Consider the following 27,758-nt stretch of genomic DNA (forward strand, 5'->3'; position numbering starts at 1 on the left):
CGAGATTTATATTATAGAAGAGTCTGGCTGCTACTACCGAACCTATACTGACGCAGCTCCAAACCCTATGTTAAGTAGGTAATTGACACTCTTGCGCCCGCGGCACCCTGCCTCGCCATTCAAGATGCAATGTAGGGTTGGACGAGCACAACAGCTATACATAGGCACCGCACGACGATGCTTCTAGCCCGACTCATGCATGCAGAATCCCTCACGAACATGTCAGAACACCTCAACTGTTAGAATATAACGGTTGTATGGGGATTAAACCACACGAGGTTCATCCACCGGTTAATGGGCCTTATGGCGTACCGAGTGGCGCCCCGATGCCTACTTAGTTGCTTTTTGCTGTATGTACAAACGGTCCGCCGGGTATATCGTAGTTGCTTACATTGATCTGTGCATGCTGTGGCTCACTGTGGCCAATTTTTGGAAGGAGTAACTGCTAGCCAGGGTAATGAGGTCCTGTCATACAATAGAGGCAAAAATGATGCACATATATTTAAACGTGTGCTGCAATCCAGCAGTTGAACTCCAGTTTGTTTCAATCAGCCATCACTGCTAGAGCTGCTCGAGTAGACGGCACCACAAACATGAAGTTCTACACAAGTATCTTCGCCGCGGCTGCTGCCCTTGCTAGCACTGCCGCTGCTATTCCTCAAACCTTCAAAACCAGCACTCCTCAGCCATGGGGTTTCTTCGTAAACAACACCATCTACCAGACAACTAGCCAGGAGAGCATCACCTACCCTCGCTACACTGAGTTGGCCGACGGAACCATCCTCGCCACTGCGTCACTCATCGGCCACACGCCTGGCTACTTTCCCGTCTTTGAGTCCAAGGATGGTGGTGCTACATGGAAGCACGTCTCCGACTTGCGCGACACAGTCAATGGTTGGGGTATGAATGCTCAGCCCGCCCTGGCAGTCTTGTCGACGCCCATGGGCGGTTACCCTGCTGGCACCATTCTGGGTAGTGGTAACAGCTGGAGCAACAACGGAACCAGGATCGATCTTTATGCCAGCAAAGACCAAGCCAGGACCTGGGAGTTTGTGAGCCACATTGCCCAAGGTGGACCACCAAACACCACCAACGGAGCAACCCCCGTCTGGGAGCCATACCTCCTGTAAGTTTACCTCGTCCACATTTGGAAGACTATCAAGCTGACAATGCCAAGGCAATACCAGAACCAGCTCATTGCCTACTACTCGGACCAGCGTGACCCTAAGCACGGCCAGAAGCTTGCTCACCAGACCTCTAAAGACCTCAAGACCTGGGGCCCCGTCGTCAACGACGTGGCTTACGACGAGTACATTGCCCGCCCTGGTATGACTGTCGTCGCCTTCATCCCTCCCATCAAGAAGTGGATCCTCGTGCACGAGCTGCCCATTGGCAACTCGTCATCCTACGGCTCAAACTACCCCGTCTATTACGTTCTCGCCGACTCACCTCTGGACTTCCGCAAGAGCGTCGGCCAGCCCATTGTCATCAACAAATCGAGTGTTCCCAATGCCAGCCCGTACGTCGTCTGGAGCCCCATCGGCGGTCCCAACGGCACCATTGTCGTGTCAGACGCAGACCGCAGACAGGTCTACACCAACACATTCGGCGGTGATGTGAACAAGTGGGAGGAGCATGCCACGCCAGCTGGAGCCGTCTACTCGCGTGCTATCCAGATCTTCAAGAAGAGGCCGGACCACTTGATGATCTACGGCGGCGAGACATTTGATGGCTTGGGCAGCGGGGGTAAGATTCCCTTCTCCGCGACCGTGGTCAACCTTCGCGACGTGCTCAAGGCGCCTCTGCAGGAGTAGATGTTGGAATCCATGGCAACCGAGGATTGTAGAAAACTAGAATAGAGGGTAGAAGCCCCAGCATTTAAAATCTACTATTATATCCACTCGTATGGGTGTGCCTCACTGCTGTCTTCCATTGTGTACCCTGTGGCATCCTGAAATCTGCAGTTTCAGCACGTTAGAATCGCTCCTCAAAACACATCAAAACAAATAATCTCCGCTCGTGCCATGTTGTGGGTAATTATCTAAGCTGTGGAATGTGAGGTGTGAAGGTGCGATGTACTTATTCTCACGTGAAGAGGCGCCCACGCTACGCGGCTCCCTTCCCCACCAAACGCGATTGTCAACACCCGCTAATCCGACGCGTCTCGATCCCAACACACCGTCATGGTACGTTTCGGTAATTTTCACACAGGTGCGCATGCTGATATGGCCTAGGCGCCTAAGCGCCCAAGTAACAAGGAGGCTACCAAGAAAAGGCGAGGCAGACCGCCGGGGAGCCGCAACTCGATTGCTGGCTCCAAGTCAGTGCCAAAGCCAGCGGCGAAGCCAGCGACGAAGAAGGGCATAGCAAAGAAGAGCAAGCCCCGCACAAAACAGCCACCACCAGAAGTCGAAGATGAGCTATCTATAACCGAAGCTGCCCCAACGCAGTCGTCGAAACCTCGCAAGCGCAAAGTCGATGACGCCGCCGCCGCCGCCACCGAACCCGAAGCCAAGTCGCACAAGCAATACCTACGGCTGGAGGCAAAGTCCAAGAGAATTACGCGAGAGCAGGTCGACCAGTGGCCAGAAGTATCGGCGCAGGTACTGGAGCAGATACTCGCCGTGGTACGCAATGCGAAAAAAGATACGGCTGAGACGCAGCGGGACGAGCGCAGGGTCATGGCCGCATACAACACGCTCAACCCGCTTGTGCGAAGACTAGCACGCCAGCTGGCGGAATCGCGAATGCCTCCCCAGGCCAAAGACATACACTTCAACATCGACAAGCTGACGGAGCGCAATGCGCAAGTCTCACGAGAGGTTACGACGGCGCGGCATTCGAAGCAGCTGCTAAGCGAACAGATGAAGATTGCGCAGCACCTGCTCGGCAAGGACGAGGAGTACTTGGAGCTGATGAAGAGGAATACGAAGACGTGGAGGACGGAATGGAAGCACCAGCGGAAGCATGGACGCGTACGTGGCCGTGTGTTTGCATGTGGACGACGCAACGGCTAACTTTGCCAGCAGCTGCACCCCCTGCTCCAGGCTGACGACGATGCCCCTATCGACGGCGACGGCCCTGAAGACATCAACCTGAAACGAGCAGAGCCGGTTGATGTTTCGCCGCTGGATTCGCCCGACGACGAGGACCTCGAGCCTGTGCTCGAACAGCTGAGGCTTAGCCTGAAGAACATGCAGGGTAATCACGCGCAAGTCGAGGGTCTTGATACGGCAGTGAGCGACGCGCAGGCAGCGCTGGACGACATCCTATTTCGGCATGCCAGCGCCGCACAGTACACTAAGCTTGTAGACTATTGATATGCAGGGTCAGCGCGGGAGCTTTGTTCTAGCCATGGTGGTGCAAATTGAGGCGCATGGGGGGGGGGACACGAATGGCGTTGATGCAATATTGCAAGGCACAGGCTGTGTACATAGATACGTACAGGCTGGGCGCCATCTACGCGAGAAAGGCCCGTAAGAGGCCGGCATGGGGCAGGACGGAACTGCAAGACGGCAGACGGAGAGTGGGCGGCTTCTATCCCCATGCTCGATCCCCCAGTTTTAGAAGTCTGGGTCCGAGTGAATGGTCATCGGAATGCGTGCATGCAGCTCTCCTGGCGGCCAGCTACGTCGATGTCATGTAGTAACACGTGGGCCGTGATTGGCCCAACCGGCTTCGCATGGCACCGCGGAGCCACACCTGCAGCTACTGTGTCTTGTGGAAGCTTGTGCAAAACTGGAACGCACGAATATAGTCCAAGGGCACAAGTGGTGTATTCTTTTTCTTTTCTTTTCTGGACAGGTAGAGAGGTCGCAGGCACAGGTGCGCGCAAAGGGTGCGTGGCGCAGTCTGTTGGTGGTGGTGGAGAAATCCCGGGATTTTCCTTCGGTTCGGCAAAGCACGCGACCAGACATTCACTCGGCTCTTGTGTCGTCAAACGAACACCCCCGCCACGCGTTTGCCTCGACTCCAAACTCGTTCGTGCGACCAAGGACGAGCTTCTGGTGCTTCTGGCGCTTCTCGACCTTTGCTGCTCTTTGCCATGCTCCAGGGCGCGACGGGATCCCTGTAGTGCCACAAACCAGCTTGCGCATCTCCGAGAAAAGCATCCGGCTTCGACCCACCCACTTACAGCGCTGGATGACGGAAGCTGCACGACGGTCCAATGGAGCTTCTCCAGTCAAAATGACGGAACACGGTGAGGCTGAAAAGGCCAATGTTGCTTCCGAACCCAATGCGCCGCCAAAGAGCGCTGCCTCGCCCTCCAAGACCAAGCCTGCTGCGACGGCATCCGAGGCGCCTGCAAAGACGTCCAAGAAGCGTCGAAAGGTCAATCATGGTAGGCCTTCGCCGTTGTGCCTCCCCAGCCGTCGCCACAGCCCTGCTGACTTTGATGTTCCAATATAGCTTGCATCTACTGCAGACGTTCGGTGAGCCACACCCCAGCATTTGCCACATGGCACCCGGTGGCACCCAAGACAATTGTGACTGCTTGCTGACCCTCCATGCCCCTTAGCACATGACCTGTGACCTGGTGAGTGCATCCAGCATCGTATATGCGGCTTTGCAGACCCATTGGGCTTACGCGAATTAGGAACGACCATGCACACGCTGTGTCAAGCGGAGCATTGGCCATCTATGTCGTGATGAGCCTCGAGAGGGCGTCAAGAAGGCCAAATCCGAGCCCGAGAACGGCGAGGGACAGAGCCAGACTCCGCAGATTGAGCCAGCCGTGTCTGAAGCAGCGTCAACAGCCGCGCTCCAGCAGCCCGGTGCTCCAGACGCTGCACTCAATCTGGCGCCGCCTCAACTACCCACTAATGGCGATGCGAGCACGACGTCTGGCACGCAGTCTGACGCTGTAGCTGCCCCACAACCGCCTGCCTTGACGTCTGGTACTCATCCCTGTAAGTTACACCTTCTCTCAGCCCCAAATTCGCCTCGTCACTGACGGCCTTGAAGTTGGGGGCTACGATGACTTGCTCGCATCCTCCCAAAACCATTATCAGGACATTCACCAGTTCCATCCTTCATACATGTTCAACACGTCAGAAGTGGGCAATGAGTACAATCTGCTCAACGACTTTCTCAACAACAGCCTCATGGATGACGGTGCTTTTTACGGAGGCAATGAATTCCACTCTCTCTTCTCTGACGCTTCCCTCATGAACCCCGTTGGCCCTCTGAACAGCAACCCTGCTTTCAACCCGGGCGCATCGAGACAGCAGCAGTTACTTCCACCGCCAGCACAGAATGCTGGCACTAATGCAGCACAGCGGGCCTCGGGCGGGGTGCCTATTGACAAAGCAAGAGAAAGATATCTGGTAACGGCTGCCGACCCTGCTGGATCGGATAGCCCAGAAGAGCGCATGAACAAACTACTCAAGGCAAAAGTAGATGCTGGACTCCTCAAGCCCTTCAACTACGTCAAGGGATACGCACGGCTGAACCAGTACATGGAACAGAACCTGCAGCAAATATCCCGCGTCAGAGTGCTGCGCCAACTAGATCGCTTCCGTCCAAAGTTCCGAGAACGAATGCAGAGCCTGACTGACGTGGATTTGGTGCGTATCGAGATGTGGTTCGACAAGAGCTTGATGGAGTATGACCGTGTCTTTGCGAGCATGGCTATACCTGCTTGTTGTTGGCGGAGAACAGGCGAGATATACCGAGGCAACAAGGAAATGGCACGGCTCATCCACGTACCAATGTCCAAGCTACGAGACGTAGGTTCCCTGTCCATGTTTACAGAATCGATATGGACTAACAAACAAAGGGTAATATTGCTCTACACGAGATCATTGCCGAGCCATCGCTGGTGTCGTACTGGGAAAAATTCGGTGCCATTGCTTTCGACCACACCCAGAAAGCCATTCTAACAAGCTGCTCGTTGAAGAATCCTGACCCGAACTCAAAGGATCCTGAGATACGGTGCTGTTTTTCTTTTACCGTAAAACGAGATGCCTGGAATATGTGAGTAGAAATAACGGTGGAGCAATCGAGTATGCTGACTGTTGATAGACCGGCGCTAATCGTGGGCAACTTCCTTCCCATAACCGAGGCCACTTCTGGTCCGCTACCTGCTTCATAATATTACATTCGTGCAGTGTTTTTCTGTGTTGAAAACTGTACGATGTGTTGCTGGACCGAGGGGGAAGGATATAAAAAGGTGTGATTGAAAACATGGCTCTCTAAGAGCACGAGGATGAATGGCTGCCCGCATCCGTGGAAGTATAATCAAAGCTACAAAGATATCCACATTCTTGTTTGTACTTGAATTTTGGCTGCTTGTATTCTATTCTCGGGGGGTTTTTGTTGCCAAAAGAAATGCCATGCTGCGACAGTCAGACGCTCCTTCCTTGTTGATGTGCACCTATCTTCCAAACAGCAGCCGCGGTTCCGCAGACCTCACCACACCTCGCATCTTCACATCTTGAACCAACCTCAATTCCCCAGGTCGTTTACGAAAATGCCATCTGCACAATCTATGGTGAAAGCAGAGCGCGAAAAGAAGCTGAAAGCAATTCTTTGTGAGTGCTGTTCTAACACTCGTGCAATATAGGTCACTCACCACAGTGCAGCTTTCGCTTCAGTGCTCATCCAAAGACTAGAGGCTGGTACCGATACGACAATTGCGGATGACATTCAAGCTCAAATTCACCTCCTCCCATTCCCTGCATCTCCAATAGTACTTGCAAAGCAAGAAGAACTCGACACGCTCGGTACGGAGCTTTGGAACCTGACTACACGACTGGGGCGCGACGAAGCAGGCACAAACAAGCCACCTAGTGATGCGGCCGCTCGCAAGAGCCGTGCGTTGCCTTTTCTGCGCGCCTTTGCGTTCTTGCTTCTCGACTCCGCAGGTGGCCAAGGCAACAAAGGCGGTCAGTGCAAGAACTGCATCCGTCTTATCAAGGTTGCACTGAAAGCAGCGAGAGTTTGCATCCGAGACAATGAACTTGGCATTGCGACTAAAGTGCTTGAACGCGCTGCAGACTATCAGCATGTGCTTAGCCAAGAAGGCGAAGACAATCGCAGGGAGGAGCGCGAGCTCGCAGATGGCCTGAGTGCTCAATATTTTGCGGTACGAACGACCTTGGTAAGTTTGAAAGCTACATCCAAGGCGGTTTTTGTAACGGGAAGTCGGACTTACAACAATGCAGGCATGGCGCCAAGATCGCATGGACACAGCGGAGCACATGTTCACCAAATGCAAGCAACTCCTAACAGCACCCACGCCTGCAACATCCGAGGTACTTGCAGATTTACTGTATGAGATTGGAAAAGGTGCTTTAGCAAAGCGTGATTATAGCCTGGCTTCTCGGTGGCTGGAACGCGCACACGATATCCTCGAAGGCCAAGACTTGGGAATGCTTAGTCTGGAAGTGGGAGAGCTGAGGCTTTGCATCATGCAAGGCATTGGTACGTTGAAAAGAATACGGGGCGACCCTGGCTGATATATCGGTCAGCTCAGGCATACATGAAGACAAGGACACCCGAGACACAAGACAAGGCTTGGCAGATGGTGAAGCTGATGGAGACTGTAAGAGTTATGTAACACCATTTTTGAGGCATTGCACTGAACAAGACCTAGGATTTCGGAGACAAGATGGTAGTCTCACTACTGAAGCTTGAACTGTTATCCGAGGCTGAAACGATTGATACTACTGAGTTCTATAATGGTAAGGCTCTTGAGTTTTGTCGGAGCTAATTTGCTAATCATACAGTTCTTTTGCGGATGATTCGTACGATTGTTTTAAACGAGACAAACTTCAAGACGTACGTATTGTCAGGATCAATCAATCAGCCGATACAACCATAAAGTGAACTAACTCTGCCTAGGATCATGCACCACATACACAAACTAAAGGACCACAAGTGCGCATGTTCCCCAAATATTCTTTGTAGCCACTGACTTGAGAAAGCAATGCTATGGCAATGAAAGCACTCGAAGGCCTTATGAATATACGGCTATTCCGAGAAGAAAATCCGCAGTGGATCGAAAAAGCCATCATCACACGAATATGGTTCGGCAGCACCAATTTCTCAGAGAATGCACTTGAGCAACTACAAGAATACTTGGACAATGTCTCACAGAATTTTCCAGCGGCACTGTCTGCTCCCGCTACTCATGCTGCACAGACTGTAAGCTTTGAATGTTTCTCACGTTCGCGTGTGTCGCTAACTTCGACTTACAGCTTCTTTGGAAGACTGTGGAAGCCGCAACGACTCAGGAGCAATACAAGAGTGCTGAGACCTGGTGTCGCCTTTGTCTACATCCATTATTCGACAAAGCTGGGTCGCAGAACAAAGCCAAGGTTTCGAGGTATTACTGGTTTTCGACCCCCAGAATGCATACTTACACAGCACAGGAAGATTGTTCAGTGTGCCTTGGCCCAACTGGACTTTGATGCTGCTCGAAGCGCACATGCTCAGATGACTGAAAGTAGCAGGGATGAACCAGTCACACGATATCTGATGTACAAGGTAGGGTTGCAAAGCGGAGACACGGATTTCGGTAAGTGCGTTCTAAGCCACAGTTTCTACACTGCTGATAAAGTAGCCACTGAATGTTTGGATCACATCTGTCGCAGCTCCGTAAAGGATGCGACCCTTCTCTATGCTTGTGTTATGGAAGCCCAAAGCGCTGGAAATAAGAGGCAAGCTATTAATGCTCTCAGAAAAGTCCTCGAAAAATACGAACATGGTGCACCAGCAGGCATTCACCTGCCCGCATTGCTACGGTAAGTTTGTTAACACTAAGAAGTCGGCAGCCTCTCACGTAGATAGATCAACTGCACGTATGCTACAGTCTGAACTCGTCAAGGATGGTAATATAGATACCGTCATCTTAGATCAGCTTTGCGCGGTGTTTGAAGGAGGTATGTGAAACCAATTTCCATGTGGCGTTCTATTTGACAATTACCAGCTTGTAACCAAGCCAAGGCATCTCGGACCAGACCAAGCACTCCCGCCAAAGAGCTGTTTACAGCGGTAGAGTTCGAATGGTTTTCTAAGAATGCTTACAACCTATCGCTCAAGTATTGTGTCGAAATTCCACCCAACTTTCTCATTAGGCTTCTTCGTTGCTGTACAGAGGTCTGTACATCACACTGTTGTACGGCTATGTAGGTTGATAATTCTCAGTTCATCAAGCTACTGAAAGAAAAAGAACATCCCAAAGAAAAAGATGACATCTGCCTTCGGTTGGTATTCTGCGAGTTTCTCGCTGCGTGTACCTGTACTACTCTAGCACGTGCAGAAGACAACATTGAACAGAATGTGAGTTTGCTTCTTGTACACATTGAGGACTGTAATGACTTGCGTAGGCCCAACACTACCTTGAGGCGCGCAATCACAGCCAGAACTTCCGACGCGCCGCATCGGAGGTGATTGACGTGCTCGGTGGATCTGCTCAAGCCGACATGATTGCAAAGCACTTTCAGATTGTCAAGTTGGAGCTTGAAGCTGTGCTCAAGCTTCGGAAATGGGACGAACTAGATGAGCTTTTTGGCCAATGCTGGAAGTATAAGAGCCCCGACCATTATGAAACGTTGGCCGACCTGGTTTTGGTAATCCATGGCTGTATCGTACAAGCGGAACTGGACACGAAGTACCAAAAGAGTAAGAACGGCAGGTAAAGCCGCCGGGGTAATACTGACAGTGCTCACAGAAGTCTTATCTGTTCTCGAGAAAATTGTTAGCTTGGTGAGCAGGCAGCCGGGCAGCGACGTGCCGAAGCTGTCGCGATGGCTACGCTGTCTTTTCAGCCTCTCACTCCCATTCGACGACGATTTCAGCCTCAAATGCATTGACCAGGTGACACTCATCGCAGCGAAGCAGAGCGTAAGTTTACAGTCACCCGCAGCTATCACTGTGCTCTCTCAAGGCCATCCCGATACCTTGTCGTCTTACCTCACCAACACAGTGTATCACCAATGTTTCCAGATCCGTAGGCGGACAGGCTGTAGGCGGAAAAGGTATGCGCCTCGGCTGACGAGATTACGCAGGAAACCGAACGCTATCCCAAGACGGAGCTGGAGTGGCTGGCGACGACGGCGTTTAATCGCGCAGTCGACTACTACGTGCAGGAGAACGACGAAAAGGCCAAGAAATGGGCTGGAAAAGCATTTAACGTTGCACAGTGGATTGAGGACAAGGGAGCAACGAGAGACTTCCTCATGTCAAGGTTTTCGACGTTGAAATTCAACGAGTAGGGAGCGGCACGAGCGGGCCGACGAAAGCTTGGCCAGCAGACAGCAGACAGTACGGCGCAAGGGGTGTTCGCAGCATGGCGTGCCTGGCACGAGGGGCTTCGCATTGCGTTTCGTCCATTCATCTTGGCCAGCTATGAATATATACGTAAGGACCCAAGGCGCACGCCCCACAGATTACGCCACGGATGTGGGCCTCGATGCCGAATAGCCCGCATAATCCGTGCGTGCAGAGCGCCCTATGTAATAGCTGCTTGCCCCTCGATTTCAACAGGGAGCGTGGTACATGAGCATGGCATGGCTAGAAACGGACCGGGAACATGGAATCTGCCAGCAGGGGGAAAACGGCGGATCGTCTAGAACGCCGTCGAGTGTTGACAACCGGCGGCGCGTCGGTAGCGCTGAAGGGGCTGACACGCCGCTGCACACGCAACACATGCCCACTTTTGGACATAGGAGCATGCTTGCACTTTGTGGCCCCTGTTCCTCCCACGTTAATGTCCACAGCCAGGGCTCGTACTGCACCAAGGCGTCGTCATGCTTCTTGGTTCATTGGCCAAGATGGCACTGTCTCTTCCCGCTGTGAGCAGCCTGTGTCTGGACAAAACCTAGCGGCGGCCTGGGGCTGTTTGCCTGGACGCATCCCCATCTCTACCTCTTCACACCCTCTCGCTCTCTTCCGACTGCTCTCAGCTTCGATTCGACCACACGATGCGGTTCTTTTCGCGGCTGCACGTTTGTGCTGCCCTTGCCTCTCTGATGATTTTGTATTTTACTTGGATCCACTCGCCCCGTTTTGAAGATTCCGTTTGGCGCGGCGACGCGCATCGTATCGTGATATTTGGAAACGATTGGTCCGATACGGGAAGTTATCGGGTCTCGTCGCCGGCGCTGTCTGCTATTGTTGCTCGCGACGCGGATCGAGGCGACTTGTGGGTAGAGACACTGTGCAAAGAGGTGAGTGGCACGGAGCCTCGTGGGAATGCACTCTGACACATCCTTCAGCTCAAATGTGATACCGTCGACAACTTTGCACGTTCCGTGCCGCGGCCGGCCGATGAGGCGCAGACTGGCGCCCTGATTGACGTTGACGTCTATGCCGAAGTGATTGAGGCAAAAAACAATCAGAGCATCCTGCCGTTATCCGACTTCAAGACACAGGTAGACCAGTTTGTGACGTACGACAAACGACGGCGACTTATTCCCCACAAGCTGCGCAAAGAAGACGAGTGGACTTTTTTCACGATTTATTTTGGACTGTGGGAGCTTCTGGAGTGCTCGTCGCTGGAGCAAAGCGCCGCCACGGCGACGATTGATAGAAGCATTACCTCACTATTCCACCAGCTTGACGTGTTGGCTGAGCACGCTACTCTTCCGCTCAAAGTCATCATCCCCAAGATGATTGATGTTAGTTTCCTACCGCGTTTCCAGTTGAAGAAGAGGGCTATGCAAGATGCCCAGTTTGCAGAAATCCAGCATAAGCTGGTCTTCTTAGTGGCTTACTGGAACCTGGTCTTGCATCGGACTGCGACACAATGGCCAAACGGTGTTATATACATGCCCGATGCAAACGAGCTCATCATGGAACAAGTCCGGGTCAAGCAGCTGCACTCGAGACATATTGCCGATGCGTTTGGTGTCGGCCTACAAGCGCCCCTTTTTCAACATATTGAACAGCCCTGTCTAGCAGCGCCGCGAGGCGGCGCGGACAGCCTGCAAACATCCGACGCTCAAAAATGCTCCGCCCCGACTGAGCATCTATTTTGGTACGTCATTCAAGACAAACGCATTGTTTTAAGCTGACCAAACGAAAGGGACGACATTCAGCTCAGCGGCCCGGCCCACGCACTAATAGGGAACCAAACCGCCAGCCTCATACGCGGCAACCAAACGGTCAACATGGAGCAGAAGACGCAGGGCGCCGACGACAAGGAGAAATCCAAGGCACAAGAGGTGGAGCACTTTACACTCAAATTTCCTCCCGGGTACTAGCAAGTTCTGTTGAAGACAGTTCTAAAACATGACCAAGGCTTCAGCGGCGCTGCACAGGTTGCACTCGTCTTGGTGGATGATGTATTGGTTCAATAAATAGCGTCTCGATGCAATTCCCGAGACCGAGCCACCGTGCAATTACCGTGAAAGAGCGGGTTGCATTGTCATCACCCCCCTTGCATGGCGAGTGCAGGAGTGTTGCTAGGACGGACGAGTTGGTGGAGCACGCCTTGACCGCTTCGGGACATTGGGGAACAAAGAAACCGTCAGTGGAGATCGGCTATATCTGACTGGAACAATCATTTTACTGGATCGGAGCGGTTCACCCATCAAAGCACGCTGGGTATTACTTCGCATGCCGCATAATGCATTCAAAGAAAGTGGGCATGTTATGTGGTTCGTCCAACGCGTTCCCTCCCTCACTGATCAGCGGGACAATGAACTGCGCCTTCTCCCACCAAAGCTCATTAGCTTAGCTATCTCGTCATTAATATCCAAAAATGCTAGCAAGTCGAGTGCTCCCACCGATTGTTCGGACTTCATCTTCTTCACCTTCACTTCCTGTTGCGACCTTCTTCAACGTGCCTCGGCGGTACGTCAGATCCACCATGCAAACGGAACATCACTCTGCGGAGTCGCCAATAGACGGTGCCAAGCCATCTCGGACTCTGCGTAAGAGCAGTCGCATTCACGACGCGCGCTCTACTTCGATATGTAGCCTGACCACCGAGCACAACATAGAAGAGCCAGCGTCAGCCGACACATTGTCTCCTCAGATCTCGCGGAAAAGACTTGCCTCTCTTATGGAAGGATCTGGGAGCGAGGATTCAGACAGTCTGGTCGACGATAAACCGCCTTCTAGTGCCATGGCTACGGCGGTTGGGCCTCCAGACTTTGCAGGCCACGTTTGTCTCTGTCAGCCAGAGCCGAAAATACCTCGACCTAGGAATGGTGAGTTTGCGATTTCTCTTTGTCCTATGAAGACGTCTTTTCCAATCAGACTGGTATGACTGGTAGTCTGAATTAGAACAAAGCACACGGTCTTTGTTGGCCCAAGATTCTTGCGCAATCTGCTGACCACCCTTTACAGCATTTATCCTTTACCGGCAGCACCATCAGCAGGCCATTATCGCTCGCAACCCTGGTCTGAACAACCCTGACATTTCCAAGATTATCGGCGAGCAGTGGAAAGCTGAGAGTGAGAAGGAAAGAAAGGTCTGGCAAGACCTCGCACAGGTTAGTGATTGTTTATATCTCTTGATAAACCTTGATACTAACATCGTCCAGCAAGAGAAGGCTAGGCACCACGAGCAGTATCCGGACTACCGTTATCAGCCACGCAGACTTGGCAAATCCGGATCATCACCACTGAATCCTTCTGGCCAGCACACCACTTTCGACAAATATCGGTGCCATAGGTGTGGCGGTCGCAGCATCAAGACGCCTACTAGTCCATTCCTTGACGCCTCTGGCACACTTACGTTGCCACTTCCTAACATCTCAGAAGGCCTTACACCGACAACTCGCTACCTACCCGGGATGAGCAATCTCGGTATAGAATCGCCTGTTCACCAGCAAGGCCATGGTCCCGCTAATCTTGGCAACCTGAAATTAAAAGTCACTTCGGCGATACGCGACGACTCAATGGTGTACAGTCCTCTTACACCACACAAGAAACACAGATTTGACTACCCAGCTCCGCATACTGCCGGCGGTCTCAGACCAGATGGGCCTTATTACCCTCGGACACAGTATCCCCGGCGCGAGTCTTTGCCTCCTATCCATGTGCATTATTCGCCCCCGAACAGCGCGACCATGCCACCTCCCCGCACGCCTCGCGATGGAAGGCTTTCCATTGCAGATTCAGTGTTATCATCTCACAACTCCAGCCCTAGAAGCGTAGAGGAAGTGCTCGGTATTTTGCCTTATGGAAGCAAGATCAAGCTGCTTGGCCGCATAACGCCTCCGTACAGGGAGCCTGGTGATAGTACACCGCCTGGCAAGGAAGGCCGTGGGGCGATTATCGCGGTCGAAGGCGATGATCTGGCCGCGGTCAAGGAACTCTCTGAATGGCTCAACGATCACCTCGCCAAGCAAGGGGAGTTCAAGCCCCAGATCGCGGAGCCACCGAGAATCCCCAGTGCTGAGGATAAGGAAGTCACTTTCGATGACTATCTGGATTTGATCAAGGAGTGGCATGGCAAGAGCAAAGAGATGATCAAATTCATCACCTCTACCTCACCCGACGCCTATCCTCAGGATGTCACCATGTCTGACAAAGACTCTTCTGCCGACTCCAGCATGTGCAGAGATGTTGTAGCACCTGATACGGCAGCTGTGAAGTTTGTGCCTGCGATGAAGCCTGTCATTATTCTTCCGACATTTCACCTCCAGGCGTCTGTTGCATATGCCTCACGCATCCCTATCCAGGACGCATACAGCGCCACTGATCATTGGCAGTGGATGGCAACACTCTGGCGTGGAACCGTAGGCCCAGACCTCACGCTGTATGTGAAGAGCTACGATGCAAAGGAGGGGCAGGTTGGGCAAAAGCCCGAAATGGACGAGCCTGTCAAGTGTTTTACAGTGTGGAAAGAGAAAGAAGGGAAGTTTACCGAGTCTGACCTGAGGAGAGTTGGGTTTGAGGTGGGCGAGTGGGTCAAGGCAGTGAGGTGAGGAAATGGCTTGGTTCTACGAATGCGGATGTGTGTCGAGCGGTAGAGGCCGGAGCTAGCTGAGGATCATGTGTGTGAGTTTCTTTCTTCTGGGGACGATGTATGCGGCGAGGGAATCGGCGTGGCTCTGTCAAAGATGTGGGAAGCATGCACGGGGTCATATATCATGCCGGGCTACGTCGGGGTACATAGTTTGTCGGGTGGTTTGGTGGAGGTCTCAGGCAATTTCTACCTTTTACTTGATATAGCCAAGCCCGAAGGTTGCACGCGTCATGTGCCTCACCGGATGTTTCGTCGTTCCGGCAGCTCGTGACGCGCCCTCGAAAGCAGCACACCAGAACAAGCCCGCGGCATGCCAGGTGGATTTCACGCCTTGTTCTGCTCAGCACAGCGCCAGCAGAAGAAGCATGGCGGGCTCGACCTGGCGGAGGGTTGGCAAGGCTGGCGCGGGATGCTGACGTAGGTGCTCGTGCTCGGAAAGTTGCAACAAAGCCGAGAAGGTGTCATAGCGCGGCTTTCACATGGCACGCCCGCATCCACAGCAGCCTGTCACATGCCGAAGCGCTTACCCAACCACAGAGCCTCATACAGCAAATGCGCCGCGCTTGACGACAGCCTGGGCGGTCTTTTGAGGAGCATGGATGACCACGGCTGATCACGTCTCCTGCGCCCTGCTGGAAAGCTCCTTTTACCCCAGGCCCGCCCATTTTACCCCGGATCCCCGGATTCTGGCATTCACATGCTGACGCAAACGTCGACTGCAGCTCGGAGTTTTACATAGAGACACCATCGTACCACGCCTTTCATGACGCACGACGCGGGTCCCCTTTTACTCGACAGCCTAAGCATAAGAATACTCGGGCGTCCGCTTTGCAGAGACGCGTTGTGAGTGTGAAAGAGAGAGTGTGAAGAAGAGCCGTCGTCATGATAGACCATGTACTCGGGCGGCCGTCAGTGCAGTTCAGGAAGATCCAGGTGCTGGCTGTCGTGTCGTTCTGGTCCTTCTATCTCTACAGGTAAATGGACACTGATATCTACACACAACCATACTACACACATGCTTACCACTTGTCCAGAGGCGACCGCCATGGCCCACCGATTGTACGCCGCGTTTCTGCCCTCCTGTCCAGGAAGCTCACCGTGTGGCAATCTGTACTCGTAACCCTCTTGTATCTCTACGTTGCCCGCAACTTTGGCAAGCTCGTCGGCCTCGAGTGTCCCGAACCGCTCGCCAACCTATACTCGCGCTCGTACTTTCGCGCTACATGGGTTACAACGGCGCTGGATGCAGGCTTCTGGTCTGCCATGCGCGTCCGGAAGAAGGGCATGCGAGATTTCCTGTCCATCGTGTTCAGCATATACTACATGATCTGTGCAGAGCAGGCGGACGAAAAAGTGAGGAAGATCCGGGCTACGCTCACGGTCGACCACCTTCGTGTGTCGTGGAACAAGGGCACTACGCCGTATCTTGGTGCCTTGACAAACTTGATGCGTCCGCGGTTGATGATATACCCTCCGCGCAAGATTCGAATACCGAGACCGAGAGCGAGCTCGTACAAGGAGCCTGTGACTGGCTGGTTGTACTTTAACGGGCCTCGAAGTGCGCTGAAGAAGCATGACAAGATTGTGCTCGACATACCTGGCGGGGGCTTCGTTGCCATGGACCCGAGAAATCACGACGACAAGCTGATGGGCTGGGCGGGCAAGACGGGCTTGCCGGTACTCAGCCTGGATTACAAAAAGGCACCCGAGCACCCGTATCCGTATGCGCTGAACGAGTGCTATGATGTCTACCACATGATCATGGCCTCGAGGGGGACATGCATGGGGCTATCAGGAGAAGTCGAGCCCAAGATTGTGGTTTGCGGTGATTCAGCAGGCGGTAATTTGGCTGTGGGTATGGTGCTCATGGTCCTGCAAAGCGGTTCGACAGAGACGCGCAGATGGCAGGGCGAGCGCGCCTTACCACCTCCAATCGGCGTGGTGCTTGTGTATCCAGCTCTAGACATGAACATTGGCAACTGGATGTCGGACGAGCAGATGGCCCTCATCCGCGATCGCAGGGTGAGGAAAACCAACCGACCTATCCTTCGGCACAAGAGCGACGATTACCGGCACCTTGCACCGAACACGCCTTACGGATCAGACACGGACAGCGATGACGAAGCCGGCAAAGCGAACACGGCCAATGGTGCACCACCTGCTTCCAACCACATCCTCGCTTCGGCTCAGACCATGATCAAGCTTTCTGCTGCCCACACTGGTCAAGACAGCCATTCCCTCCCCCGTTTAAACACCAGCAATGCCACTATCAATGGCAATATTATCAACCACCAAGCTCCCGGCCAAACAACCCCAGCAAACGGCACCAGTCTGCCGCCCACACCCTTGCCTACTCAGCCACCTACTCCAGGCGCAGCACTGCCGGCGCCTCCTGCAACCGCGATCAAAACTCGTCTTGCTACGTCCAGCATGATATCCTACTTCAACGACCGCATTCTTACGCCAGAGATGATGCGGGCCATGATCATCTTGTACATAGGCCCGCACCACCGTCCAGACTTTAGCACCGACTTTCTGCTCTCGCCGCTGCTTGCGCCAGAGTCTCTGCTCGCGAAATTTCCCAGGTGTTGGATGCTGACTGGCGAGCGCGACCCGCTTGTCGACGACACCGTCATCTTCGCAGGACGCTTGCGGCAGGCCAAGCGCGCTGAATGGGTAGCAGCAAAAGACCTTGGTCTTGACTGGGCGCGGGGCGAGTTCCACGAGGAGAACTGGGTAAACGTCGATCTGATACCGGGCATCAGTCACGGGTTCCTGCAGTTCGTCGGCGTGTTCCCCGAGGGCTGGAAGTACATTTACCGGTGCGGCAAATGGATTACAGAGGCTTTTGAAGCCGATGCAGAAAAGGGCGAGGCGGAAACGCCCATGTACACGCCCGTTGCTACGAGGCGGCCTAGGGAGTTTGGAGGCGATTACTTTGGCACCGTGGGGCTCGCAGATGCAATCGATGGGCTTACGTCACCGCAGCGCACAAGACATCATCGGCGGACTGGCACAGCCAGCTCGGCTGATGAAGACCGGCCGCTGGAAATGACGGTGCTGAACAAGGGGAGGAGAAGCCCGCAGAAGAAGAGCAGCACGGTGGAGAGAGAAGCACCGGCGCGGGGCAGAGGCAGAGTGAGGAAGAGTGAGCGTGGTAGGAGAAAGAGTCTAGTTAGCTTGGCTAGCGAAGATGATCTGCTGGGTAGGAGGATGAAGGGTTTGACTGGGGGGTTGGCTGGCGATGGCGTTGTTTGAGCAATGATGTGGTATTTAGCATGACGATGATGACGAAGATATATACATACCGATTTAGGCCAATGAAATAGCATTTCTTTGACACGAATGACAGTGCTTGACAGTGTCTTTCTTTCTTGAGTTTGATTGTACATGGATATCGGGGGTGGAGGTTTGACCGTATTTCACACACTTACCGCCTTATGCATCTCTCTCTCTCTTTTCCCCAGAGAAGCCCCCCCCTCTCCCCTACCCCCAGTCTCTGTATGTATGCAGCACGAGTCGTACCATCGTAAGCAGCATATTAACCCACCTAATAGTATTCCTTTTTCCAGCTTAGCCCCAGCTCATTACCCGACATAACCCACAAGCGGCAGAAAAGAAACGAAAGAAAGAACGCGTGGCTCCAACACGGGACTAAGCGAAAAGCGGAAATAGAAGAAGACAATCCGCGCTGGGAGTCGAATCAAATGCATGCTTTTCACCAGGGTCCAGACATGGTGGTGGTAGTGGTAGTGTGTACACCCCAGGATCCTCGCATGCACAAGTCCTCGTGGTGCTGGTACTGGTGCTGGTGCAGATGCGTGAGGAAATACGAGGTTCCATTCCCCCCTCCCTCACCCTCATCCTGCTCCCTGCTTCACCCTCCCTGCTGCTCCTCCACCTAGTCACCCCGCTAGAAAACAAATCGAAGCTTGGACTATCTGACAGACCCTTACTTATTTCTTTTTTTTTTCAACAATCCTATCTGCTTATTGTTGTTTTTTCTTCTCCACTCTTGCTCTTTCACATGCCCACGCCGTATGTATGTATGCTCGGGAGGAGGCATTCCTAATAGGCAGTACTACTTCTTACCGGCCGGGAAGGGAGGGGGAGGGGGCGCTGCTTTGGCATCACGCGAACGGTTGTTTTTTTTTCCTTTGCGGGAGGAGCGAGGACTTGAGTCGTGGGCTGATGCAGCTGTCTTGGGGTTGGCGAGTGGAACATTATGGCTAGCTGGGTAGTTTGGTATGGATGTGCGTACGAGTAATATACATACGGGGTTGGGGTTGGGGTTGCAAGGGGAGAAAATGGAGGAGGGGTGAGACTGGAGTGATGTGACTGGCGTGCCCCGTGTCGGCGGGTTGTCTTGACTCGGGAATCCGAGGGTTTGGTGGCTGGTGGTGTGGGTGTGTTAGTGGCTTATTGGGGCTTATAGGTATGCTGGGGTGGGGCGGGTGCGGTGCAATGTCGGAGTTTGTGTGTGAGAGAGCGATGGGCGAGGGAGGATTGGCGAAGTGGCTTGCTAGCGATTGTGTTGGGAGAGGCGGGTGGCAGAGAGCGAGAGCGGATGCGGGAGGTTGCTTTGCTTTTCCTCTTTCTCGTTCTCTTCCTCTTGCGCACGGGCTAGTGATATGTATGCACTGCTCTTCGCACGGTGGGTTGTGGGTTCATCACGTGACGGCCAGTTCACTCAACATGACCGCCCTCCGATCTCTCTGGCACAGGCCCTCTCTTTCTTCTTGGCAGCTCTCTTCTCCATCCCACGGCCGGTTCTGCCCGAGAAGCCCCAAGCCCGCGACTGTGAATCCCCGGGGTTTCTCGAGAGTGGGCCGCCGCCAGCGGAGCGTGTCGGACGGCGTACTGCAGCTAGGTACACTCCCTCGCGCCCTTGTCTACGGTTGCATCCGCAAGCGGTATGGGCGCCGACAACAACGAGGATGGCTTCACGGACCAAGCCCTTTCCCACACTCCGATTCCGATGGTGGTGCACGCATCGACCGACTTGGCTGCATTTGTGCAATTCGCGCCGCTCCTTGACACACGGCACGGCTCCGCAACGTCATGGCTTGGCCAAACGGTGCTACTCCGGCTGCCCGCCAGTTCGCTGCTATTCCCGCCGTGACATGATGCCTGTCGCATCGTTCGACTCTACGCCCTCTAGTCGTTCGCCATGGACTTGGGGTACGCAGCATGCAGCCATGCCATCTCCACGGGGAAGCGCCTTTGCCACACAAGACACGCATAGCCTGCCTTTGCCTTGGTCAATCGGCGAGTATATCGGGAGAAATCTTCATGCCGCAGAGCCGCATGTGGGGCGCTAGAAGCTTCTTTACAGCCAAGCTCCATCAAGACGTCGGACCAATGCTTGTTCCACTCCACCCGTCTATACTCTTCACGGCATCAATATCGCACATCTGCAACACCCGGCTTTGCATTTGCGCATCCTGCCCTGCCAGGCAATCCGCCATCGTCATTCGCCCAAGGTAAAAAAATTGCCGACTTGGTGCCATGGAGACTCCACGTGTACGTCACTCCAGTCGCCTGAGGAGCTCCATGGGGTGCTTCTCCACACACATGCATCTTCTCCACTGGGGTTTATAAGAGACCGAGATCCGACCATGGACGACGTCCTGTGTGTGCGAGAGATACCAGCTTGTTTGCTGTCTGCCCTCTCTCCCTTTGTCTCGCTCTCTTTTCATTGCTGATCACTGCCCATCATGGATGAGAAGGATACCAAGATGGTCGACAATGCTGCGGCACACGCGCAGCCTCAGACCGAGAAGACTGACAACATCCAAGTCGCCCCTACGTCCGACTACACAGCGCCCAAGGCAAAGACAGAACAACTCGAGGATGCCAGAGGATGGGAGTCGGAGAACCTGATCCAGGATCTCGAGAAGCAGCTCCAGCAAGCCAACTACAAGAAGGGCTTCTTGGACATTGAGTTCAAGAACCCCAAGCACTTCACATGGATGATTGTCGCTTTTGCGTCCATGGGTGGTCTGCTCTCTGGTCTCGATCAATCACTCATCTCGGGTGCCAACCTGACACTTCCTCGCGATCTGGGCCTTACCGCGCATCAAAATTCTCTGGTCAACTCTGGCATGCCCCTTGGTGGTATGTTTCTACCAACGCTCATGTTGAAACTAGCTAAACTAACACCTCTCAGCCGTCGCCGGTGCTTTCCTCATCTCGCCATGCAACGAATACTTTGGTCGCCGCTGGGCCATTATCATCTCCTGCATTCTCTACACTATCGGCGCTGCTCTCGAAGCCGGATCCATGAACTACAGCATGATTGTCGCCGCCCGTGTCATCCTAGGAGCTGGTGTCGGTCTCGAAGGAGGTACCGTCCCCGTCTACGTCGCCGAAACCGTCGAGAGCAGGCTGCGTGGTAACCTGGTCTCGCTCTACCAGTTCAACATTGCGCTTGGTGAGGTTCTCGGATACGCTGTGGCTGCCATGTTCATCACTGTTCCTGGCAACTGGCGCTACATTCTCGGTTCCTCGCTCGTCTTCTCCACAATCATGGGTATTGGTATCCTCTTCATGCCCGAAAGCCCCCGATACCTGATGCACAAGAACAAGCCTCTCGAAGCATTCAAGGTGTGGAAGCGCATTCATGGTACTGCCACCCATGAAGCACGTGAGGAGTTCTTCGTCATGAAGGTCAGCACTGAGATGGAAGAGGCCGAAGTTGCTGCCGGACGCACCGGCCGTTTCCCATGGATGGACTTCTTCACCAAGCCACGTGCTCGCCGCGCCATCATCTATGCCAACATCATGGTCTTCCTTGGACAATTCACAGGTATGATTATTTCTTTTTACGAATGCCGAAGTTGGGTATCATATATTAATACTATATTCACAGGTATCAATGCGATTATGTACTATATGTCAGTCTTGATGTCACAGGTCGGTTTTGACACCTATGACGCCACCTACATGTCGCTCGTTGGAGGGGGCTCGCTTCTTATTGGAACTATTCCGGCGATTTTCCTCATGGAAACGTGCGGTCGCCGTTTCTGGGCTATTGCCATGCTTCCTGGTTTCTTCGTTGGTCTCGTCTTGGTCGGCGTCTCGTACCATGTCGAGGGTCTCAGCGGCAAACTGGGCGTCTATCTCTCTGGTCTCATTCTCTACGAGCTGTTCTTCGGTTCCTACGCCGCCCTTACCTGGGTCATTCCTTCTGAGGTATACCCCACCTACCTCCGTTCTTACGGCATGACTACCTCGACTGCATGGCTTTTCCTCTCCTCCTTCATCGTTACCTACAACTTCACCAGCATGCAGAATGCCTTCACCAAGACTGGTCTTGCACTCGGATTCTACGGTGGAATCGCCTTTCTCGGCTGGTTCTACCAGATCTTCTTCATGCCCGAGACCAAGGACCTGACGCTTGAGGAAATTGACCAGTTGTTCCAGAAGCCGACCAGCCAGGTTGTCCGCGAGAATGCAAAGAGCTCCCTCGAAGTCACAAAGGATCTCTGCAGCTTCCGATTCAAGAAGGTTTTTATTGAGAACAACCGCAGGCGCGGTCGCGAGGAGTAGGCCATGGTATGCGTAGACTCGCAGTCATGGACTTGTTTCTCGGGACATTGCTTACCTGGGTTGATGATAGAGAGAAAGCACTTGAAGATGCTAGACTCTAGAATGACAATGTGTTGAACACATGAATAGACGTTCGTAATGATTGAGTACCCAATAGATTTTTATTCAAGACTATGCTGTTGCCATTTACTCATTCGACTGTTCGTGTACTTGATGAATATCTCTAACAAGGTAATTCAGCACATCATGTTTCGACAAGCTGAAGACATTTCTCAGCATAAGGTTACGCCTGTAAGACAGTATAGGACATGAGAACATGGCTAAAGACATGTCAATCTACAAGACTGTTTCAAGACTTGCAAACGCTTGAGAATCAGCAAATCTGAACTAGTCAAACACCAATACGCAAGTACTGCAGTCTCTTCGGCATTCTTCACAACAGCAGCCTCCAGCGCCCATTGGCTTTCCACATACAAGATGATAATATACATGATCCCCGTCAAACCAAAAAAAATACTATTAAATATCCTTTCTATGCTAACCCGCAAACTCAACGGCATCCGAGTCGTCCATTCCCAGTCAATTTCTTAGTCAGAGACACACGCCCCGTCCCGTGTGTAAGACAGGTCTCTGCGTGTGCGCCACACACACACACACACACACACACACGGAGGAGGGGGTATTCAGAAATGATGGACGACCAAAAATAATTGTCTTAACACGGCAGGACATGGCCTTTTATATTCGTCTTCCTCTCTGCTTGATTTTTTTGTTTCGGAATTTTTACAGCTCACATTCTTTACCGGCGAAACGAGCAGCGAGCAATACAGAAAGCCAGATACTCGGTGCGTAGTGCATACTTGGCTGCGTATACACGAAACGAAGCGAAACGGAACGGAACACTGTCGAATATATCAGTCTCCAGGGACTCAAGGGGGAGATTGGAAAGAATAACGGCGGATATACAGCTTCTACTACACATCTACACGCCGCCCATTTCGATCAAATCAAACACCTCATCCACCAAATAACAATGCCCGCAGCCATCATCCCCTTTGAAGGCGGCTCCCTCGGCAGCATCAACACGACCTCTCCTTCTCCTTCTCCCGCTTCCTCGCCCGCCTCATCCACAATGCCCAATTCGCTTCTCATCCTCGGCTTGAGCACGGCAGCTACCGCCGTCATTCTAGGGCTAGGCGAAGCGGGGATCGAGGCTGTGGTATTGCGTGGAGTGAAATTTGTGGGTTGGATTAGTGGTATGTTTTTCTTCTTCTTCTATTTCCTCTCACTTCTTCTTCCTGTCTTGCTGTTTCTTTTTTTGTATTTGTTTTGTTTCTTTCTTTCTGGCAGGGTTCCAGACAAGACAAGACAAGACAAGACAAGACAAGGATGAGTGGGTGCGTGCGTGGGTACGAGAAAAGAGACCAAGTATACCGATTTATTTACAGAACCGGGCTAATGCTTGTATGTGTGTGATAGGCGCTGCAGTGGCGGCGGTGGCGCCAGCCGTGCGTGTGGACGCGCGGGTTGAGGGATAAACTTGGAGAGACGTGTTGTCGTCATTGTATTCGGGTGGTGGGGGAGGAGGAGGGAAAAACGAGTGGAGACGTGGGGAGAAGAAGAAGAAGAAGAAGAAGAGGGGGGGGGGATGTGTGGGATCGTCATTGCTAGACGAAATGAGGATCGTCTGAGTTTGGGGAATACCCGAGTAATGTGCTGTGTGCGAGGTCGATGGTGTTGATGGGCGGGTGATGCCGTGGAATGAGGGTCTTGTTGGCCATAATTGCATCTACGTACGTTGCGCTTGTGGCTTTTTAATTATTGCACGGATTGTTGAAATTTTGGAGTGTGGAAATCTTCCACGTGCGTGATGTACTTTCTACAGCCTACACATGATGCAGTAACGAGATTTCACCAAAGAGACACACACACATATTGAGCCTGGTTTCTAGATAAACAGATGCCCCATCTTGCACCAAAACCTCATACGCAATCAGAATGACCAATCACGCCCCGTGGCAGTGGCAGTGGCAGTGCAAAGCATGCTATGCATGTATATATGTAAACATGACGATGTCTTAATGAGAACCCCACTCTCCATCCAGCACCAGTGGTCTGACATGTGCCGGCTTTTTGGCACTGGCACATTCGAATCCTTGATCCAAAGAAGCGACGCACCTAACCGAGAAACAACAACAGCAACCACAAAAACGTATGGCTCCCATAGTCCCTCCTCCTTCTCCCCATGCAAGACGCAGGTGAACAGGCATCGGAGTTGGGCGCACAGCAACCCAGGGCAAGTCCACCCAAGCACACATTACATATGTACAGCTAATTGGATTGCATGGGCGGGACAATACCCGCAAAAAATAAATACGCTATGTGATGTACGTCGTCTACTGTTTCTGGGAAACTCAGCATGACTGACCTGGCGTCCCACTTGGGACGAGTAATGACTAGAGAGACTACACTGACACATGTGATGTTGTACACCTACTACGGAGCTGCATCAGTAAAAGGATGGATCCGGTTTTTTTTGGGGGGGGGGGGGGAAGAGAGAATATGTGTATGGCTATATTTTGGACCCGCTCAGAAACAGTGGCAGGATGCTGGGCTGGGCTGGGCTAGAACGAACGCGTGGCGTTGGCGTGAGGGAACCACCGCTTTGCCCACCCGCAACCCAGTCTCGTTTTGTGTGTGGTTAAAAAAAAAGAGAGAGAGAGAGAGGCCTGGGACGGCAGCTCCCAGCGGCTACACGCGTACACATGCCGTGGCAGCCGGGCCGGAACACAGTGGGGCGCGGCAGACGGGGGCTGGCACTGGCACTGGCACTCGCACTGGGGCCTCGGAAAAGGGCAATGTGGAAGAGCAACAGGTGGGTTTAGTCAAGATCGACATTTGGAGGGGGTACGGTGGGTTCGTTCCGCGGCTGAAGTGACGGAACGCATTTGCAATGAATCGATGGGGCCATGACTAGTAAGCGGCATGCTGTTTGACATTTTTGTGAAGGAATATATGCAGCTAATGCGAATGTAGAGCTATCTTCCTAGGTGTGCTTTTGAATTGCTGACGCTGCGACGGGAAGCGCCCTGGTGGAGGGTTATTTTAGTCGCAATAACCCAGTGAGATGTTCAATGTGTGCTGATTGGAATGGATGTTGTAGGATTTACACCAGCTCCAGAGACCAATACAGTTTTTTAATATGGCTGTGGGGCGTCGCAGTAGAGAGTGCAGTAGTATATCAGTACCGCGAGTTGGCGAACAGTGTTACGTATTACGCCCAAGTCGTCTGCGTGCTCGCGCTGTCCGTTCTGCTCTCAGGCATGGTTGAGTGGCATGGCCCAAGATGGAATGTTTTCCATAGCACCAAAACGTTGCCAGGAATTCAAGTCCTTCCTCGCTGATTTACCAGTATAGTCAAGTCCAACCTTTCTGTGTCCAACTTCTCATCTGCCATCCGTCTGCCCCTCTGCTTTTGCCCTCCTCTTCTCCGCAATCATGGCAATCTTCCTCTCCATTTCATTTCTCTTTAGTACTAGATTGGCGCGCGTGACCTCGAGCTGGGCGATTCGCTCTTCCGGTGTGGCTTGGAGGATCTGGCGTTTTTGCTACAAGACACAGTATTAGCGCAAGGGCTTGTTGGAGGCCCGGGGCCAGATCCGGCTGGACATGGAACATGCACGAGAGATCCCTAGTACGAATGGAAAAAAAAATCCACATACCTGCTTAAGCTCCTGTTGTCCCTTCAGTCCCGCGCCGTAGATGGTCCCGGTGACGGTAATGGCAGCAACAGCGCCGGTCATGATCCAGCGACGAACAGTCTGAAGAGTGGCCATGGTTGCGTGTGGAGTGGTCTGGGCAATCAACAGTACGACAAGGGATTAGTGGTGGTGCATAGCGGCGCCAGAGTCGAGACCGCAGAAAAGTCGAGGCCGGGTGGAGATGCGACCAAATCGCCAAGCCTGCTGGCCGCGGGAGTCCCACCACGCCGCAAAGCGAACGCGTTTTCCCCACCTCGACGCCCACAACAAACACGACCACGACCGCAACCGCAACCGCAACCGCAACGACACTGACCACCCGTTCGCCCTAGACGTGTATCCCCCGCAGAATTCGCTTTCTGCTCCGATTGCAATGTCGAATGTCCCACGCTCCCACACTCCAGGCGGCTCGCGCCTCAGCACGGTACCGTCGCAAAAGCCGCGGCAGCTCTCCCACCTCCAGGCGCAACTGGCACAATTGACGGCGAATATGGCGGACCTCGAGAGCTTGGTGCGTATGACGGCGGGTCAGGCACAGGATATCCGGGGCTTGGGCGGTTACTGTGGTGCCATGTAAGTCGGCGACGGGCTCAGGTCATGGGAAGGGCGAAGACTAATGCTGGCGATGTAGCTTCATGGCGGCGAGCAAAGTGCTGGGTGAAGAGACGGTCAAGGGTGGCGGAGCAGGGGACGAAAAGAGAGAGGGAAGGGACTGAGATGAATAAAAAGCCGCACAGCGACGGTACCGAGTATGCCACCAACGACACCAAGCGCCGCGTCAGACCCAGGGTATCAAGACTGCAAGGCGATAGCCTGCGGGGCAAAAGTTGTGTCACGCAAATACGGAAGACGAGATACGGGGCGCGGCCATATCCCAGTCCCCGCGGGAGAGGCAGCGTGGTTGTCAGCAAGGGGATGACACTAGAAGGATGGCATATGCTGAATTGCTCAGGTATAGCGACAGAGGATGCAGGGAACACGGCCGGAGGATTCGTGGATCGACGGTGCATTTGGAGGGGGAGGGTTGGATGAATCGTGTAGGCGCCCCAGCAATGTACTCAGATTCACGATATAAAAATGGCGGGTTCTCCCCCATTGTCGGCGCCCCGGAATGCTGTGGGGTGGGCAACCCTGTTGAGTGCCATGGCAGACGATCATCCACGGTGCCAGTGCGATGGCTCGGCTTACTCCACTGGCCGACGGCGAGGCCAGCTATCATTGCACAAGCAACAGGCAGTTGATAGTAGCAAAAGCACAGTCTCGCTCGCTCAGCACGATGCAGGGTCTGCTTCTCCTTATCGACTGTGTTGATTCGCCAGTGGGCGTGGCAGCGGCAGCCAAACGTCGCTCATTGCATCGTGCACAGCCGCAGTATAGCATGGCCTGCGTCAGATAAGCTACCGAGAGATAGTCTATCTCTGTTTCACGTCCGCAATAGGAAGGCCAGCTCCTCGCTAGATATTCCGACTGCACCCAAACCGACCACGCTGGACGGCGTCTTGGAGCGTCATTGGTCGCTT

The 27,758-nt window shown here is 53.3% G+C and overlaps 9 protein-coding genes across 9 annotated transcripts; 8 read left to right on the forward strand and 1 right to left on the reverse strand.

Annotated features, from left to right (window-relative positions):
• Window positions 1-593: 593 nt before the first annotated feature.
• On the forward strand, window positions 594-3,602 carry SETTUDRAFT_144640 (glycoside hydrolase family 93 protein; the record flags this gene model as incomplete). The annotated part of the gene is made up of 5 exons (XM_008023256.1): window positions 594-1,126; window positions 1,178-1,810; window positions 2,252-2,591; window positions 2,664-2,975; window positions 3,030-3,602. 5 exons carry the CDS (start codon window positions 594-596, stop codon window positions 3,318-3,320), a joined length of 2,109 nt encoding a protein of 702 aa, XP_008021447.1. The 3' UTR covers window positions 3,321-3,602.
• Window positions 3,603-4,131: 529 nt separating this feature from the next.
• Window positions 4,132-6,307, forward strand: SETTUDRAFT_166610 (uncharacterized protein). Its single transcript, XM_008023257.1, has 7 exons — window positions 4,132-4,342; window positions 4,411-4,433; window positions 4,520-4,537; window positions 4,598-4,910; window positions 4,966-5,729; window positions 5,780-5,976; window positions 6,025-6,307. Exons 1-7 carry the CDS (start codon window positions 4,189-4,191, stop codon window positions 6,092-6,094), a joined length of 1,539 nt encoding a protein of 512 aa, XP_008021448.1. The 5' UTR covers window positions 4,132-4,188; the 3' UTR covers window positions 6,095-6,307.
• A 165-nt stretch (window positions 6,308-6,472) lies between these two features.
• Window positions 6,473-10,220, forward strand: SETTUDRAFT_24797 (uncharacterized protein; the record flags this gene model as incomplete). The annotated part of the gene is made up of 17 exons (XM_008023006.1): window positions 6,473-6,533; window positions 6,585-7,102; window positions 7,167-7,425; window positions 7,473-7,546; window positions 7,598-7,685; window positions 7,731-7,782; window positions 7,846-7,881; window positions 7,929-8,148; window positions 8,202-8,329; window positions 8,376-8,521; window positions 8,567-8,747; window positions 8,794-8,885; window positions 8,933-9,102; window positions 9,151-9,285; window positions 9,333-9,627; window positions 9,677-9,849; window positions 10,014-10,220. 17 exons carry the CDS (start codon window positions 6,473-6,475, stop codon window positions 10,218-10,220), a joined length of 2,835 nt encoding a protein of 944 aa, XP_008021197.1.
• A 694-nt stretch (window positions 10,221-10,914) lies between these two features.
• On the forward strand, window positions 10,915-15,060 carry SETTUDRAFT_174840 (uncharacterized protein). The gene is made up of 6 exons (XM_008023258.1): window positions 10,915-11,174; window positions 11,223-11,983; window positions 12,032-12,202; window positions 12,811-13,160; window positions 13,300-13,445; window positions 13,497-15,060. The coding sequence occupies exons 1-6, from the start codon at window positions 10,929-10,931 to the stop codon at window positions 14,883-14,885; spliced, it is 3,063 nt and encodes a 1,020-aa protein (XP_008021449.1). The 5' UTR covers window positions 10,915-10,928; the 3' UTR covers window positions 14,886-15,060.
• Window positions 15,061-15,607: 547 nt separating this feature from the next.
• On the forward strand, window positions 15,608-18,184 carry SETTUDRAFT_182281 (uncharacterized protein; the record flags this gene model as incomplete). Its single annotated transcript, XM_008023259.1, has 2 exons — window positions 15,608-15,900; window positions 15,961-18,184. The coding sequence occupies exons 1-2, from the start codon at window positions 15,809-15,811 to the stop codon at window positions 18,182-18,184; spliced, it is 2,316 nt and encodes a 771-aa protein (XP_008021450.1). The 5' UTR covers window positions 15,608-15,808.
• A 253-nt stretch (window positions 18,185-18,437) lies between these two features.
• SETTUDRAFT_174842 (uncharacterized protein) lies at window positions 18,438-18,871 on the forward strand (the record flags this gene model as incomplete). The annotated part of the gene is made up of 2 exons (XM_008023260.1): window positions 18,438-18,737; window positions 18,763-18,871. Exons 1-2 carry the CDS (start codon window positions 18,634-18,636, stop codon window positions 18,869-18,871), a joined length of 213 nt encoding a protein of 70 aa, XP_008021451.1. The 5' UTR covers window positions 18,438-18,633.
• Window positions 18,872-20,643: 1,772 nt separating this feature from the next.
• Window positions 20,644-22,477, forward strand: SETTUDRAFT_24801 (uncharacterized protein; the record flags this gene model as incomplete). Its single annotated transcript, XM_008023007.1, has 3 exons — window positions 20,644-21,043; window positions 21,096-21,734; window positions 21,798-22,477. 3 exons carry the CDS (start codon window positions 20,644-20,646, stop codon window positions 22,475-22,477), a joined length of 1,719 nt encoding a protein of 572 aa, XP_008021198.1.
• Window positions 22,478-25,923: 3,446 nt separating this feature from the next.
• Window positions 25,924-26,313, reverse strand: SETTUDRAFT_158220 (uncharacterized protein; the record flags this gene model as incomplete). The annotated part of the gene is made up of 2 exons (XM_008023261.1): window positions 25,924-26,085; window positions 26,200-26,313. 2 exons carry the CDS (start codon window positions 26,311-26,313, stop codon window positions 25,924-25,926), a joined length of 276 nt encoding a protein of 91 aa, XP_008021452.1.
• Window positions 26,314-26,611: 298 nt separating this feature from the next.
• On the forward strand, window positions 26,612-26,954 carry SETTUDRAFT_158221 (uncharacterized protein; the record flags this gene model as incomplete). Its single annotated transcript, XM_008023262.1, has 2 exons — window positions 26,612-26,811; window positions 26,870-26,954. 2 exons carry the CDS (start codon window positions 26,612-26,614, stop codon window positions 26,952-26,954), a joined length of 285 nt encoding a protein of 94 aa, XP_008021453.1.
• Window positions 26,955-27,758: the final 804 nt, after the last annotated feature.

This window comes from Exserohilum turcica, assembly GCF_000359705.1.
Source record: "Exserohilum turcica Et28A unplaced genomic scaffold SETTUscaffold_10, whole genome shotgun sequence".
Lineage (NCBI taxonomy): Eukaryota > Fungi > Ascomycota > Dothideomycetes > Pleosporales > Pleosporaceae > Exserohilum > Exserohilum turcicum.

Coding starts and splice junctions, on each gene's coding strand:
- SETTUDRAFT_174840 (XM_008023258.1), top strand. CDS start 10,929: ATGCGGTTCTTTTCGCGGCTGCACGTTTGTGCTGCCCTTGCCTCTCTG. Junction 11,984..12,031: donor CCGACTGAGCATCTATTTTG/GTACGTCATTCA, acceptor ACCAAACGAAAG/GGACGACATTCAGCTCAGCG. Junction 13,446..13,496: donor TCTGGCAAGACCTCGCACAG/GTTAGTGATTGT, acceptor AACATCGTCCAG/CAAGAGAAGGCTAGGCACCA.
- SETTUDRAFT_166610 (XM_008023257.1), top strand. CDS start 4,189: ATGACGGAACACGGTGAGGCTGAAAAGGCCAATGTTGCTTCCGAACCC. Junction 4,343..4,410: donor GCGTCGAAAGGTCAATCATG/GTAGGCCTTCGC, acceptor GTTCCAATATAG/CTTGCATCTACTGCAGACGT. Junction 4,911..4,965: donor GACGTCTGGTACTCATCCCT/GTAAGTTACACC, acceptor ACGGCCTTGAAG/TTGGGGGCTACGATGACTTG.